At 47.7% G+C, this 16721-nt stretch overlaps 2 protein-coding genes across 5 annotated transcripts in view; both read right to left on the bottom strand.

Moving 5' to 3' along the window:
* CYFIP2 (cytoplasmic FMR1 interacting protein 2) overlaps positions 1 to 7160 on the bottom strand; it is a 56429-nt gene extending 49269 nt beyond the window's left edge. For 2 of the 4 annotated variants that reach the window (XM_042790460.1, XM_042790459.1), the window contains exon 1: positions 6327 to 6523. The gene's annotated coding sequence lies outside the window, so the exon portion shown is untranslated. Of the gene's footprint in view, positions 1 to 6326; positions 6524 to 6843 lie in introns of those variants that run through there. The other 2 variants (XM_033006195.2, XM_042790458.1) reach the window with 2 other exon arrangements.
* Positions 7161 to 9158: 1998 nt separating this feature from the next.
* The window catches only part of ITK (IL2 inducible T cell kinase), a 33986-nt gene continuing 26423 nt past the window's right edge, over positions 9159 to 16721 (bottom strand). Inside the window, exons 13-17 of the mRNA XM_009973064.3 lie at positions 15929 to 16145; positions 15138 to 15202; positions 14927 to 15045; positions 12134 to 12291; positions 9159 to 11601 (exon numbers count right to left, since the gene is read on the bottom strand). Of these exons, the coding sequence (XP_009971366.1) occupies positions 11530 to 11601; positions 12134 to 12291; positions 14927 to 15045; positions 15138 to 15202; positions 15929 to 16145 (631 nt within the window). The 3' untranslated portion in view covers positions 9159 to 11529. The remainder of the gene's footprint in view (positions 11602 to 12133; positions 12292 to 14926; positions 15046 to 15137; positions 15203 to 15928; positions 16146 to 16721) is intronic.

Below are 16721 nucleotides of genomic sequence, written 5' to 3'. Positions count from 1 at the left end.
ACTGTGCAGGCAGGCTATGGCACTGCAAGCAGCAAAAAAAAAAGCTGCTGTTAAAATTTTCCCTGTTTTTACCATGCACGTGGTATCCCCTGCCCAGTCCCGGCCTGCCATGGAGCTGCCAACAGTGCCAGTTGCACATGAAATAAAAAGCAAAGGGAAACATTTCTGAAAGCTCACTGGCACTTACACTAATGGGAACCTCAGAACAAACCTGTATGTCCCTTAGCTCCTTTGCCATTGACATTTGCTGTAAGAGCACAAGCATGGAGGGACGGCTGCTGTCACCCAGGCTGCACGCTTGTATAATCACAGCCACAGGGCTTCCCCAGTTAATACCTAATCCATGTGCAATAGCTGTGGCCAACCAAGAGCGTGTGTCTCCTAGAAAAACACCCCACTGTATTCAAACACTTGCAGAGTGAGAACTCACTTTATATATTGACAAGTCATTTGATTAGCAAATCGCGCCCCTGTCCCCTCGGGTGTTTTTTTCCCCATTCAGAGCCTGTCTAGTTTCATATGAGAGTTTTATCGCTCTAATCTGCAAGATAGTAGAGCTCTCTATTATAAAAGTTCCCATCAGGATACTCACACATTTCAATAAAACACCCTGCAACTCTGACTTTGGCTCAGGCAAGCGGACTGAGCTCTTTGCCTGCCTTTTTACAGAGTATATATTCCAATCCTTTAATCATCTCTTTGGCTTTTCTCTAAGCTTGATCCAATTTTGCAATTTTTTTGCTGAAGTGCGGACACTGTAGCAGGACATAAGGCTCCAGTGGTATCTGCACAAGCGCCAGATACAACAGTGTTGTAAATTCTCCCCTTGTGTACAATCCCACCAGTTTCTCTGGTCGCAGCAGCAGCTCCATAGGTGCTCATATTCAGCCGATTATCTGCAACAAATCCCCCTTTCTTTTTTTTTTAATTGAGTCACTGTTTCCAAGAATATAAGTTTGCTTTTCATTTCCAGCACTGGGAGCATGGAAGGACAATGGCTTCAGGATGTCCATAGTTAAGACACACATGCACCCAGCAAGGACCATGGCCAAGGAGGATGCATGCTCTGCGCAGTCCTAGGGTGGCTTCAAGAGGGATGCTGCTGCTGTGCCTCTTGTCACTGTTGCTGCCTGCCCACATGGGCTGCAAGAACATGTATGAGCCTGGTAAAACTCATTCCACTTCCACCAATGCCTCCCCAATGTACCAGACAGCTGAGAAACAGGCTTGGTTACACCTGCAGCTGAAGCACCATGTGGAAAAAAAAAAAAAAAATAAATCTCAAGCAGCCCTTTCCCTACACGCTCAAATTTCTGTTTCCTTCTTCACCCCTCTTTGCTAAAATGGTTTCCTGTTACAAACTGTAGCAGCTGTCAAAACCAGACATAAGGTCCCGGCACACCGCAGGCCAAAGCAGCTTCCTCCCTGCTGCGAGCACTCCCTGCTGCTCCGTGCCAGGGGGGCAGCTCCACTCGCCCACCCCCACGGGCACCCTCGGCTGCCCATCGCCTCCTCCAGCGCCTCAAGACTCATCTCTGGGCTCCCAGAACAACACCCCTGGTACTCACACATGCTTCATTACATACTTCAGGCTTGGGAAGACAAAAACCTTCCATTTTACAGCTTTGAGGATGTTGGCTGTTTATTTGGGTTCATTTCTCATTCTTCCGTAAGTCAAACTCTGCGGCCATTTGTGCAATGTGCTGGCAGACTGCTGTAATCAATGATGCTTCCCCAATAATCCTGTGACACCCAAAGAGCTCAGCAACAAGAGACAAAATTATTGCTGTTGTTTGGGCCATACCAGAAGTTATAGTCCCAAATACAGTGCCAGGGTCCTGCTGTGCTGGGCAGCCACAAATCCGCCAGACTAAGCCAGTTCCTGCCCAAATGATCTTGTACTCACATAGAGGAAGAGAGGCAGTGTGTAGAAATATGTGAAAATAAAAGGAAGTTTCAAGCCATAGTGAGCGAGCAGTGCAATCGGCCGTTGGCCCACCCTGTGCTTTGCCATGGCTGAGCAGGGTGCAAGAACCTGGAGGTGGAAAAACTACAGCCTTTGTGGGTTTCACAGATGAGTCTCCACAGGGATTCCCAATTTCAATTTTATGCTTTCCTAGGCCCAATAGCAAAACCAACAGAGATGACAGGGAAAAAACGTGGGCTGCCAGGACTTCCCCTGGGTCTTATGCCTGCACCACACTGCAACAGACAGCAACCTCACAGCTGGAGCGTGTGATGGAAGGGTTACGGGTCCAGGCTGGCTGAACTGGATCCTCAACCCAGATAATCCATGGAGGAGCATCCTCAAGCAATCCCTCATCTGCCTGTGCCATGGCCCCTCGCTGGCTCCTTGGGGTGGCTGTAGGGCTGGCGGGGCCCCTCCTCTTTTTTGGGTTCCACTGCCAGTAGTAAACATCTAGCAGTTAGAGGGCTTGTGCACTGCGGAAGGCTCTGAAGGCATCAGCAATTGCTTAGCCCGGTTCATGGGGTAATACGAGGTATCTCCACACCACAGGGGCTGCCCAGGAGAGCCAAAAGGGGAAGTCCCACTGCGACAGACCCACGCTGCCCACCCTCGCCTTCCTGCAAAAAAGTTTCTTACACATACGTGCTGGGGCTTCCCTGGTAAATCCCAGCTTCATCCCCTCGGTGCAGCGATGAGGGGGGCAGCTGTCAGGTAACGAGGCAGTGGCCAAGCGGCTCCCGCCCAGGGAAGACGAGGATCCCTGGGGATACTCATCAAAAAGTCCTCATTAATCCCTAACCACTATCCACCACCTGGGCCTCAGGGCAGGGATGCTCATGATGGGAAAAGAGTCAGCCCATGGTGGTAGTTTGCCAACGGCGCTTTGGCACGTGTGGCTGTGGGGCCGGGGACCACACAGCCCGGGGAGCAGCACAGAAGCCTGCCCAGGAACGGGGTTTTTTTGCTGCTGTAACACATGCGTGGCGGGGTGAGGCTTTTCCTCGCACACAGGAAGCATATCCTGCCTGCATGGACCCAAGCACAGCCACGCAGGCTGCTGGGAGTGTGGTGCAAAATGACTTTCTTCTCCATATCCTGCTGCTGCTGGTCAGAGGCCAAAGTCCCTCCAGTCCTACATGTTTCGGCAAAACTGAACATGAGACTGGCAGGAGCCAACGCCCACCCTAGTGAAACCCTAGAGAGGGATGCAGCCACTGGTCTGATTACTTCTTCTGCTAAAGAGCGTTGGTGCTAACAAGTGCTACCCACACTTTCTGCTCATCTGCTGCAGAAACTTCCTCTCCCCATCCTACATCTCAGTCGTAAGCTCTCTGGCCATCTCTTACACCTTCTAAAGCCAAATGATCTCACAGAGGCACTGGGACTTCTGGACACGGCAGGGAGCCAGCCACGCAGGGTCCATACACAGGGCACGGCCCCACGACACTGAAATGGAAATTGAGAGTTCCCAGCATAGTGACTCTCTTATGGCAGCAGCCTGGGGGCCATATTTAACCAACAGTGTAGGAAGGCTTTGAGAAGGAGTGAAGATGGCTATCCCAGATGTCTGAACTTGCAGGGCAGGTCCTACCTTCCTGACCAAAATGCTTGCCCAGAAGTATAGGTGCAATATCATCCTCTTTGCAGCAAGAGGAACAAAGACGACTTTATTGTTAGAGCAGCTTGGGGGAACAAAGACTGACTTTTAAAAGCAGAGCCATAATGAATATGTTGCATGCATGTGCACTTGGCTTTGAAGCTGTGCAGCTGAGAGCTCTGGGGAAGTGGCACGGGCTGCTTTGGTTTTTCAGTTCGCCTGCTCCTACAGCAGACGTTCACGCTGGAGCTGCAACAGCTACTGAGCGCAGGAAAGGAAGCAGGAAAAAATAGGAATTTCCCAGGAGACTGGCACTAAGACATCATCCAAGCACGGCAAGCCTGGGGTGAGACGAGCAGCAAAATGGCTTTTGCTGGGGAGACTTCAATGTAAAGAAGGAGGACAAACTTCTGGTCACCTGCCGAGCATCTGGGATTCTTCTCCAGCTCTAATGCCCAGTCCCTAGGTAACTTGGGAAAGTCAATTTATTTTTGCCCCTGTGATAAAGATTCTCCCTCTTACTCCAAAATAGCATCTAGTCAGTGGTCAGGAACCATCTTGGCCCAACAAGTACCCCAGCAGACTGATGTCTCAGGTACATAAAAGCAGTGTTTATAGTACCCACTGCCTCACAGCATGAGGAGGATAAATGCTCCTGGCCACCAATGTATTTTTAGTCAAGAATAACTTCAGGATGCAAAAGTTTACTTTGACCCTTGCTTAAAATGCATGGGATTAAAGTTCCCTGTATTTTAGGATGCATGTCATCATCCCCTTCTCTCATGCTGTAAGAATTACTTGTAATTGCAACCACCACCACCGTCAGGAGGTTCTTTGCAGGAGCAAATAAACACGGCCAGGATGAGCGAGATTGGCAGAGCTGGGTTCCTGCCCTACACAGTAACAGATGTTAATAACCATGAAATTACCCTTCCCATTATAAAAGGAAGCCAAACTGCACGACTCCTGAAGCTGTTTTTCTGTATCTCTAAGTTTTCTGCCATTCCATTAGGGCTGAGTTCTAGTTACTTATGCCATCCTTGTCTCTCAGCAACACAATTATTTTGGAATTTATTTCTTTTATAATAACTTTTTTTTTTTTTTTTTTTTTCTGGTGCCAAAGAAAGAGAGTCAGGGAAGGAGGCAGGTACAGGAAGCTGCATTTCCAATATAGTTGAGAAATTTAGAGAAAGTTTACAAGCAACCCCACAGCTGACAGTTAAAGCGCTTCTTGGGAAATTAAATCACACAGGCAAGCATTGTTAATAGTTGGCCAGTTATTAATCTTCCAAAACCATTCCTCCCATTTTTCATGCAAAGATGGTAACTATTGGTTGATAAAATTATTATCGTGAAATCAACATAGTCTGCTTTGCTCCAGAGACCCTAGTCAGAAAATAGAAGATTTTTCCATATTCCTTGGGCTTCATTAATAACAATTAACTGTACAGAGAAAAAGAATTATCCTTTGCAGGGAATTACCACAGAATTATATAGCTGTGACAGACACCAAAATACCAGGATGGTCACCCTTCTCGGTGACTAACCCCAGACAACTGTCATCATGCAAAACATGAGGGTGCTTTTTCTTTCAGTATCTGTGCAGGGCGGGAGGGGTGCAGAGGATTAAGCGACTCAGCCTAATTCCACGAGATCTTTGTGATCCAACCCCACCAGCCAGGACCCCCCCACCCCCCGTGGAAAGCAGCAGATGGGGAAGGGGGACAAGCTCTGATGCTGGCAGTGTCCTCCGACAGCACACACAACCATCACCCTTCTCCAGAACAACCCTGAGCAGGCAGGGAGGTTTCAGTATGTGCCTCTGTTTCTTCTCATTCCACCCCCCCTCCTGGTCCTTCCCACCCACGGAAATCTCCTGCAGAATCCATCCCTTCCTCCCCAGGTGGGATGCAGCTGGCACCACGCATTTCCAGCGTCCTCGGGTGGAAAGTTCAATACAAAGAAACGCTTCGCGGGGCGCACCTTGCTCCTGACCGCTCTCACGCAACGGGGAAACCCGGCGGTTTTGGACGGGAAAGGTTTTGCCGACTCCAACCGACGCCACAGCACGAACCTGCCAGCCCACCGCTCCCAACCCCGGCTCAGACCCCATCGCTTCCTCCCTCCCCCCTCCTCCCCCCGGGGCACCATATTTTCACGCCACGGGTGATGCGGGAGCTGGTCGGGAGCCCCCTCCGCGGCCACTTCCAGCCCCCGGCCCGGTGCTGCCGCTCCTCCATCTCCCCCATCCCCCTTTTTCCCTCCGCCAGGCAGCACCGCCGCGACCCCGGCTCGCCCGAGCGCTGCCGCCCGCGCTGGGGCCTGCACCGCCCGCCGGGCCCGGCTCTCGGCCCCTTCCCCCGTCCTGGGGGCGCGGAGCCGGGATGGCGGGGGGGGGGGGGGGGGGGGGAGGAAAAAGGGGGATTTGCGCTATTTTTGTTTTTGTTTGTTTGGTTTTTTTTTTTTCCCCGGCGCTTTGCAGTGGCAGCGGGGAGGGTGAATGCTGCAGGTAGCTCTAAGCATTGTGGGATACATCCCCGCACATCCCGGCCCGGCCGGGCCTCCCGCCCCCCCGCCCGGGGGCGGCGGCACCTGCCCCGCCGCTGCCCCCCCCCCCCCCCCCCCCCCCCCGCAGGCCCCGCTGAGCCCGCCCGGGGGGCACCGCGCTCGGCGGCGGACGCAGCCCCACGCGGCCCGAGGGTGGGTGGGTGGGTGGGGGTGAGGCCGCGCAACCCCCGCGCCCACCCCCGCCCCGCTCACCTGGCGCTCCGCGGGGTGCGATGCTCTCCGCGCCGCGGGGATGCTCCGCGCCGCCCGCACAAAGAGCAGGAAATGGCTGCAGCAAGTGCACTTCCGCGGCTCTCCGCCGGCCCCTCCGCACGGCATGCGGGGGGAGCCCCGGTCCCCGCCGCGGGAAGGGGCTGGAGCGGCGCGGGCGGCTCCTCCCCCGGGCAGCGCGGGGGATGCGCGGCGGGGCCGGGGGCCGCATCCCCCCCCCGAGACCCCCCCCCCCCCCCTTCCCCGGGGCCTCCTGCCGCGGCCGCCCCGCCGGGGGAAGGTCGGGGTGGCGGCGGTGCGGGGCTGGCGGGGAGGGGGAAGGTCACCGGCCCCACCCCGGTGCACGGAGGGGCCGGGGCCGGGGGGTGTTTGGGTCCCTGAGAAGGCAGGACGCGGCTGGGATTCCCCATCTCCCCGCGGCTGAGCCTGCAGGGTCTCGAGTATTCACCTTCTCTTCCCCCCCCCTCCCCAGAGGACGTGTACCTTCGTTAGGTTTTACCTGCCATCTTAACGAAAACCCTGTTTACTGAATAGCTGTAAAGGCTTCAATCACTGAGCACGTTAGAGACCAAAGCCAGAAGACACTGTCTTTGCCCAGAGCTCCAAGCCTTTTCTGAATTAGCACCGCATCTGAAAGATCTTCCTTCTGGCATTTTTTGGCATCTGGCATTTCTTCAGGGATAAGTTTCCAGTCGTCTGCTCATGCTTCTTTTTTAAAGCTCCAATACAGCTCTTCAGATCGACTGTGAAATACAAACTGGACCGCTTACAGCCTTCAGAGGAACATCGCCTCATGGTGATTGATAGAAAACTTGTATGGGGCCTTCATTAATTTTTCTGCAGCCCTCTCAGCTTCTGATGCAGCTGTCTGTCTGTCAAAAGACATCAGTGAATACCCAAGGACTGTTGAAAGTCTCGATACAGGTCTAGATACATTTTCTTGGTGGCCCTGGCAGTGGCCCTTTCCAGAGCAACAGCCTACAAAAGCAGGAAGGCAATCTGAGGAACTGTCTTTATTTTAATAGACAGGACCACACCTGAAAAATATCTATTAGTAGCATCTCTGAGAGCGGATTCTTCTCCTGCATAGCATTTCTTCTCTCTCACCTTTGACTGGAACATTTTGCAGCCATCGTTCCTCTTTTTACTATTTATTATTTGTCAGAAAAATTCAGTAAGTGAGCATTGTTTCTGCAGATCCAAAAGATTTAACAGCTAATATTGCTGTGAGGCCATGGGTGAAACAAGGTCAGTTCAAGAAAACTGTGGCAGTAAAAACTGCTGTGGACTATTTTTGCACAGGTTAATCTGCTGCCATTATCAGCCAGGCTCAGGGTGATGGGAATTCCATGACTATTATTATTTTAATTTTATACTCTGTGATGACTTAGATCATAGAATAATAAAATCAGCTTCTCTGCAATTGCCCTGCAAATCACTCTGCAGGCTGGGAAGAGTGGTAGCAAGGGGCAGGCCCCACGCAGCGACAGAGGCAGGAGTGTGTGCATCAGCTGGTTATGTGTGGAGGGGAGAGATAACACGATGGTGGGGTGAGCTGAACAGAAGAATACACACTGATTTGAAGTGGCTGCCAAGTGAGATTTAGCGGAACCATTCACCTGAACCCTGCCATGCTGACAAGCGCAGCGTTCAGAGAGGACAAAGCCAAACATCACATAGAAACATGTTCATTAAAATACGTTTGAGGAAATTCTATATTTTTTCACGCCTGATTTTAAGGTAATTATCCACCAGAACAAATACCAACAACCCCCCCACTTCCCTGGGGTGACCAGCACATGCCCAGGAAAGAGCTTTTCATGGCTAACGTTGCTGCGCTCCAGTCCCTGGTCTCCACTGAGAAGCATCAGCTGCTCTTTCTAGACGAGGTTACTGCTTGACTCCCTCTTCCTTGCTGGGATGCCAGCCTGGCTGTGCCAGCACCTGGCCATCGCAGCAGCAGGTCAGGGACACGCTGGGACAACGCTCGGGGCCTCGGCTCCAGCCAAATGTGCAACCTGGGCAGATCCGCGCACCCACCGCCTCCGGTAACCAGCAGGCAAAGGCAGGGACAAGCACAGCCTCCTGCCACTCTGAAATACGGCCAGAGAGGTTCAAACTGGCAAAGGAGGAATGGTTTAAACGTTCAGCACATTGCAAATACTTTCCAAGGAGACAGGGAAGGGGTATTCAGAGAAGGATTATTCACTCTGCGGCAGGAGACAGCTGATATTCTCACCTCTACATTGTGGGGAACATACCTCGTTAAGCCAAATGAAGGGCACAGGCCTAAATTTGCCATAGAAACTGCTATGGTTGGAGAAGGCTGTGTTACACTGCATTAATATCCATTAATATCATGCAGTTATCACAGTACGACACTGGCCTTTTCAGATTCGTCAAGTCCCCTGTAAATAATCATAGGGAAACACTCTTTGGGAGCATTCTAATGTTACTACTCCCATTATGTGAAGATTCAAAGAATTTAAAGCCACCACAATGGACGTTTAGACTTCAAAATCTATGTGTCCATGCACTAAATTATCCAATTTGCAGAGATTCCAATACTTTCTACCACCATAAACCCAGCACATAATCTAACCCCAGAACATAGCCATAGTTCTGGGAACACAGAGATGGTTCAGAAAGCCAGAAGAAGCCTGTTTGCTTATTGGTGGGGAGGATTTGGAGGAAGAGCAAACTATATAAGTGCATGAGGATGGTTTTTGCATTTTTTCTAAGTTATAGTGAAAGCCACAGTTGGGACTCAACAATTTTATTGTTTGTAAAAGTACATATTGCGTACATAGAAATACTGCCAAAGAAAACGGGACATAAAACATCACAATATTATTTAGTGCAACACTCAATAGCTAATAAATATTACACTTATCTAAATATAAATATAATCTCAAGAAACATTACCTAGCAGAGCAATATTGCTGCTACTTAATAGCAACCTCCTCAAGCTTGACAGACTGCTGGTTCCTTCAAGGATGGAGGGGGCAGCAAGCCGGAAGCTTAACTTGGTGAGCCTGCAGATACCCCTGCCACAGTGTCTGTGCTCAGGAAGAATCGATTCAGAGTATTCCGTGGTTGTATGGGTTGTCTAAGTGCAATAAAAAGGGGGAGAAAACAGAGTGATGGCCAGCTGTCCTCAAATTTAGCTGTAGATGTACGGTTTAACATGGTTAGGGCTACTAACTTCATTGGCTAAAAGTGAAATTTGGCATCACCAGGATGTGACAACAGGCTAACTCAGACTAAAGGATGCAAGGGACAAAGAGAAACTTAGCTTAAATTCACTGTAGGCAAAAATTCATAATCTGTTTATAGATGCTCACTTTCCACATACTGGTTCAGACTATGAAGAGATTTTGGCATCAATCTTGATTCGAAGGTAGCACTCTGATCCTGCTTTTAGGATTGACAACGTCTCATCTGAGTGTTGGGATTCTCCTTGCCTGGGAGAGTCTGCATGATATGTGTAGGAGTAAACCAAAGAAAATAACATGGAATCAAATCAAAGTGGGAAAATGTATAAGGCAGGAACTAATGCCTTGCCTGTATCCATATACCTGAAAAGATATGCTAGCTCCTAGAAGCTACCCTAGAACCATGAGTCTAAAAAATAACAAAAATTAAGCCTCCCTCTATGAAGAAATAGTTTGACACAGGATATGTGAGATCATGGGATTACATTATTTCCTTGTTTCATTTTTGTTGGCAAACATATTTGAATCTGACTTCTGTAATGACAGGAGAGATTGCTGCTGGAAGTTTGCACCTTACAGTTTTTGTAAACTGCTGTCACCTAAGGTTTACTCATCTTCTTATCTGCCCAAAGAGAGAAGCACCAAAAATACATGCTGCATATATGCACATACCATCTGTGAGTCCTCTTGACTTCTCTAGTTATTGTTAATGCTTAGCAGAAAGTCCTGATCTTATTTACAAATTCTGCAGGACACCAACACCCACACTTTTGGCTTTGAGGTCAGTTACGTCAAAACAGTGTCTCTGTCTTGCAGTGAAAACATAAATTTTAATTGAAATACCAGGAGATGGATATTGTTTATATGTTCTTCTGCTGTCACCACATAATGTGGAACTCCTCATGGAGTCAGTACCCAGGCAGACCATTCATATAGGACTTTTTCTTTGATCAGTCCCTTTGTTCACAGAAGAGATGGAAAAGTCTTGTGATGATTCAGGTACTCTTTGAAGAATGAGAAAACTCTTCTTACTATCAGTGGTGCACTGAGCACATGATCTACTCATGGTTACACTTCTGAGCCCTCTGGCTCCTTCCTTCCAAACATACCAGTTCAGGAGTAGGCTTCTGTACCTTTCACAGATAATCAGATCCTGGGATCCTGCCTTGTCCTGGACTGGAAACACATAGCACTCTGCACTGCTCAGTCCTCCATTCTCCGTTCAAAGAAATTGGATGGAAATCATTATTTAACTTCCCACTCACTGCACTACACAATTTGAGAGAATTTCAAGATTCTTCAACATGCTGCTTTTTCTCTTCCCTCCTTACAAACTTGCATGCACGTGCAGGCACCTCTTCAGTTTACTGGGTACCAGAATCTTGTTTCTGTTATGCCACAGTTTCAAAGAAAATCATGCAAAGGGAGAATGAAACCACCTTGAAATATCAGCATCAGAAATACAGTCACTAAACCCAGCCTGTTCCCATGTATCCCAGGCTTATTCCTGTTCAGAGCTTTCAGGTCTAGCCCACTCTTAATTAGAAAGCCATGGAAATGTCTAAATGTTCCTCAGTTAAAGACAGGGGTTATTTCCCCAGGGAAGACATTAATTTGGGAGTTCACAGAACTGGAATAGCAATGTCAGATCTCTTAGCTTTGAGGCTGTATCTTCAGGAAAAATACACTTGCTGGATTGTGTGGTTCAGGACTCTCTGCTCAATTGCAGCTTCTGCTTGTAAGATGCAAACGACATTCTTTGCCAAACCAAAGCCTGTGTCTGTCTAGGCTCTGGAAGACCTGGGGGTATCTTGTCTGTCTGGAACTACCAGCTTCTGCTCGCTCCTTCTCCCCAGGCACATGGCAAGTATCTATGGTGAGAGGATTCCTCTTAATGCTTTGTGTGAGAAAAATCCAGCCATCTGCTCTCTTGGGACTCTCTTAGCTTTGCTTAGCTGTTGGTGCCATGATTACAGATCAAACTCAGAGATTTCACTCAGTTGATACAGCAGAAGAGAAAAGGATGGCCGGTCATCTTTCCTCTGAGCAGGGGAGAGAAGAGAGAGGGAGAACATTAGTGTTAGCTTGAGAGGAATGGCATGGTTAGGAAGGAAAACCTTGTGAAGAAACTATTAACAAAAATCCAATCTATTGTTATAGAGAAAATGCCAGTGAAAGAATGAATTTCCTTCTGTGCAATGTTTCTTTTCTACTGGCAGTGATTTTTGCCTAGTGGACACTAAGTACCTTGTAACGGGTTGGCTGTCAGTTTTACCATCACAATTAAAAATTGGCCACACAGATCCACAGCTTTCTTAGGAAGCAAACTGTTGAATTAACTTCAGTTAGGTGCACTACATAGGCTTCTCAGTGAAGTCAACACACTCTATAGAAACAGAAGCTTGAACAAAAGGCAAAGAGCCTAGAGTTTTCTTGCTAGCACAGATGAAGCTACAGAGTGCTTCACCTCCAGGATTTTATCTTGTGTTAGCATGTGAAGCGTATGCCTTCTAAAAGCCAGGGGGAAGAGAGCTCTTGTCTTTGGAACTAGGGCTCTCCCATTATGATACTAACCATCCTCCAGCAGTGGCTCATGACCTCATAAATCACCTTGGAGGCCAGCTTGGGTTTGTAAAGCCGAAATCCTGCATTGATTTCTTCCACCACTTCTCCATTGGTGCGATTCTCATAAGGGATTTTACCTTCACTGAAGACCTCCCACATCAGCACTCCTAAAGCAAACAAATGAGAAAAATCAAAAAGAAGCAAATAAAATTCTCAGCAGGCCCACGGCCACCTCCCACCTGCTCTCAACATTGATGTCTGTTATTTGGAAAAGCATTTTCATTCGGATTCTCAGTACACATCTGAAAAATCAGGCTCTAACACAGCTGTATAGTTTGAGGATGCCAACTAAGATCTCTTGTGGGCACTGGACTGTGAGGAAGTACCAGTTTGGTGACTGCAAGTTTGACTTCTCTGCATCCTTCTTCATGGTAGTCTAGCATGACAGGGATGTATTTCCCCATGAGTCAGATGAAGTCTAAGTGTGTTATATGTCAGAAAGCAGAGCAGTGTTCTATGTCTTCTCCCAAACCGTGAAGAAGATGAAATGTACTCCATCCAGATGTGTAATGTGGGAAAGAGAACCCGCCTTTTGTCATTGATTCAGTTTCACTATTTTTGCTTCCAGTTAATTACATATAAGAGAAATGCCACTGATTTTCCTGTCTGCAGTGTGACCTACACCAGAATTTGCTTGTATTTGGGTGAGACTCAGGAGCAAGAAAAGCAATATGAACTGCTCCATTCTTGTTAGTCAGTTTAGCCTCAGTACTGGGAACTCCTTGCCTGCAAAATGTCCCAAGAGGTGTGATTCACTGGGATGAATTCACATGCAATGACAGTGGAATTTCAAAGGATTGCAGCACATTTTCCCACTTTTCCTAAACAGTCAAATGTTTTCCTGTGATTACTGTTTAGTGCAGTACAGAAACTTGTGCTTCTCTAGTGTGGTGGAAGAGAGGCAGGCAAAGACAGAAGGACCATGGAATACATTGTGGTTGGCCACCCAATCAGAGAGGCTCTGCATATGGAGGGAATACAAGGCATGTGTGTTATTACTAGGTTTAATTTCTTTGGTCATCTAATATGACTGACTTGGTAAACTCTATTCACATTGTATTAGAAAAGGGAGACAGGCAGCTAGATAGACTGATCTAAAATAAAGTTGGGTAACTCCAGTCAACTTTGCTAAATAATGCCTGCTTTCTAGCTTTGAATTTTTCAAATAGGAAGATACATAGAGATTGCAGCTCCTCACCAATGATGTTGGTTTTACTGAAGAATAAGCAAAGCAATTGTATTCCCCCAGCGTGCAGATGCCTGCACTGGGAATTTCTCATACCCATTTTGTTCTCCTGGGCACAGCAGGATTTCAGGCCTGGCAGAAGAGATGAATGGGCTGCAGAGTAGTGGAGCAGAAAGCTTCTCACAGTCATGAGACCATGACATGACAGAGGAAGAATCCTCTTATGCAAACCCCACTGGATGGGAGATAACAAGTCTGACAGATGTACAACACTGCTGCCTGCACATTTCACAAAGAAGGACTGACCAATGCAAACAGAGCTCACTGGTATTTCATTCAGCCCTGAAACTGGAGTGAGCCAACTTCACCAGGCTTGGCTTGACTGTAAATCAAACTGAGCACCCTTTTTGGAAGCATCTGGATTTCAGTGTACAGGCCAGTTTCTGAATTCTGAAGCAGAACATTCTTATCAAAGTAGCATCTTTCCCCATGTCACTGCCACTTTGCAGGTGTCAGAGGGAGCTCCACTGGCAAATGTGGTCCCTTGTTATTATGTGGTGAGTACTGACAGCCTCCTCCACATGCTGGGGGACACGGAAAGAGGAATGGTGCTCTTTGAAGCATCTCCGGGTTGGGTTTGCAAAGGTGGTTGTGTGGGTCTGAGCACTCAGCTCCCACTGCACTGCTCATAACCCAACACAGGAAGGCACAACTTCAACCTCAGCAGAAGACAGTGAAGGGAGAGGGAAGCAGAGAATTCACAAGCACAGACTAGCAAACGTTATAATCCTGCATTATTTACTGCTAGGCCCGGAGCTGAGTGGCACCCCATTGACTGTGTGCTGTGCACAGCACACTGCACTGATTCATTCTGCAGTACCATGATTTGCATGCTAGCTGGAGATGGGCCAGACACATTAGTGTGCCAGATCGACAGGCCAGGGGATAGCCTTTGTTATCTCTAGCGCCAACGACTTTGGGGAAAAAAATATACAATGGCTTTCTTATCTATGAGGGTCCAGAAGGGAGTCCAAATAACCGAAGCGAATCATAAAACAATGCATTGGGGAGCAGGAAATGAGGTGATCAAATGTGAGCAGTGAAATAATATTTTCAGATCAGCATAAAGCAAATGGAGTCAGCAGAGCAAACTTGGAAAGGCCAAGGGTTTGAGTGAAGCATCCGTACCCAAGACTAACATGCAGAGAGGTGGAGTGCCTAAATGTCTTTCCTTTCCATTCCTTATATAATTTTGTCAGGGACTCTCCAATCTTGTCTTAGACACTCCTGCTATATCAACGTAAAATAGAGTTCATTATTTGGTATTATATAGAATTGCACAGGTATAATAATATTTTGCAGTGTTCCAAAGTATCTAGGTAGTTTATTATTCTTTTATTTCTTTCACTTGTATGATTTAGGCTTGCTTTCCTAAGTCTTGCTCCCTTGGAGCCCAGAGCGTGTGCTGTTTAAGAGAGTTTACTTGACGACTGAACCCCTAGGTTTTGTGAGCTGGTGTTTGCTAAATATTTTCCATTCTGACAAGAGGTTCTTACCAAATGACCAAACATCAGATTTGGTGCTATAGTGGCTGTAGGAGAAAACCTCTGGAGCAGACCACTTGACTGGAAACTTGGTACCCGTGGAGCTGGTATACTGATCATCAAGGACAATCCTGGAAAAGGAAAAGAAGGGAGCATGCTGAGTAACCCCACCTCCATCCTGTGACAGCCCCGCTGGGAACGCGCGCAGCCTCGGCAGCATTACCTCGACATCCCGAAGTCAGACACTTTGACCACGTGGGATTCCCCCACCAGGCAGTTCCTAGCAGCCTGCAGGAAAAGAAGGTGCCAAGGCAGAAGGTCAGAGCTGAAAGACTATCACAGCCACTCAGTTGCAGAGCAAATAGTGCTTAAAAGAAGGAGAATCAAAGTGACATTGTACCATACGAAGGGACTGAAAACTTGAGGTTGTCATGCTTTCTGTACATTTTATGTCCAGCATGTTCCTGTTGCTAAGAAATCTGTTCAACCATTAGTCTGACTTGCAGGCCCTTGTTGCCCAGAGAGGGCAGAGAAAGACCCTAAAATATCTACAGCTACTCCCAATCCTTGCTTCCCTAACAAAACATCAGCAGTGACTGATGCAGCTTGATTGAATGCCATGTAATTAAAAGTATTTAACAGTAATGCATGTTTATACATATGTTAGAACAGGTCTTTTTGGCATCTTCACTGATTTTAGACGTGAAGAGTGGTCAGTACTCAGGGACTGTGGGAGCCGGGGCTCTCAGGGAGCAAAAAAGTCCACTCAGAAAAAGACAAATTTATGTCCTCATTTCTTCTCCCCCAAACACAAATAAGTGTAAGAGATTAATCAGCACACCAGGGGATGTTTTTTTCCTAAAGTATTGATGCTGCTTCTGCAATAAGGGAAGATACAGGATCCCCTGTCAACAGATAGGCAGGAGGAGTATGAAAGCTGAAATTAAGGAAGGGAGAAAGCACAGGGCAAAGCCCAGCTGGAGCAGCGGAAAGGTCTATATGGAATCAACATACCAGGTCTCTGTGGATGACAGAGTTTTGTTCCAGATAAGCCATTCCTTCGCACACATCTTGGCACATCCCCAGCAGAGTCTCCTTTGAAAAACTGCCCCGCTGGCTCCTGAGGTAGTCGGACAAGCAGCCATTCTCCATGAACTCAAACACCAGGCTTATGGGAGTGTTCTCAAAGCACACACCATAAAGCTGGACTAGCTTGGGGTGAGACAGCTTCCTGTGGGATAGGGAGGGAAGTTGGAAAAGAGGCTGAAATAGGTTCAATACCTTCTATCTTTATAGCAAATGTGTTATACACAGCAGCCTATGTCACCTTGCTTCACCCTTCTCTCTGAAAAGGCCAACTGTGAAAGCAGAAAGAAGAAAACGTGTAGACCAAGTCTAATGTCAAGTAGCACTAAGTATCATCCCATTTTAATGGTAATGGTCACCAAAAGACTTTTCTGAATGGAAAACCACCCAACCAAACAAGAATAAAATCCATTTCTGTCTATTTTGAAGGGAGGAAGATTTAAAAAATAAAAAATCAATCAGGCCAAAGAGAAATATTTTCAGTTGAGCAAAGCAAAAAAAATTTGCAGGTAAGGTTTTTCAATAAAATTTCGCTCAAATTTTAAGATATTTCTCCATCTGATTATTTTTGACAAAAATCACTTTGCTCTCCAAAACACACCGTCAATTAACCCTGCCTTCCAGAACAGCAGAGATATGGAAGACCATTCTGGATATTGACAGAAGCACAGTAATTCACCTACACTTTGAATTGCCTTCCTTTGTAACCATCAGAGCTCAC

This window comes from Tyto alba, unplaced genomic scaffold (assembly GCF_018691265.1).
Source record: "Tyto alba isolate M040663 unplaced genomic scaffold, T.alba_DEE_v4.0 Super-Scaffold_17, whole genome shotgun sequence".
NCBI classification, from domain to species: Eukaryota; Metazoa; Chordata; class Aves; order Strigiformes; family Tytonidae; genus Tyto; species Tyto alba.
Note: the sequence above shows the minus strand (reverse complement) of the source record. Positions and strands in the feature narration are given on the sequence as shown.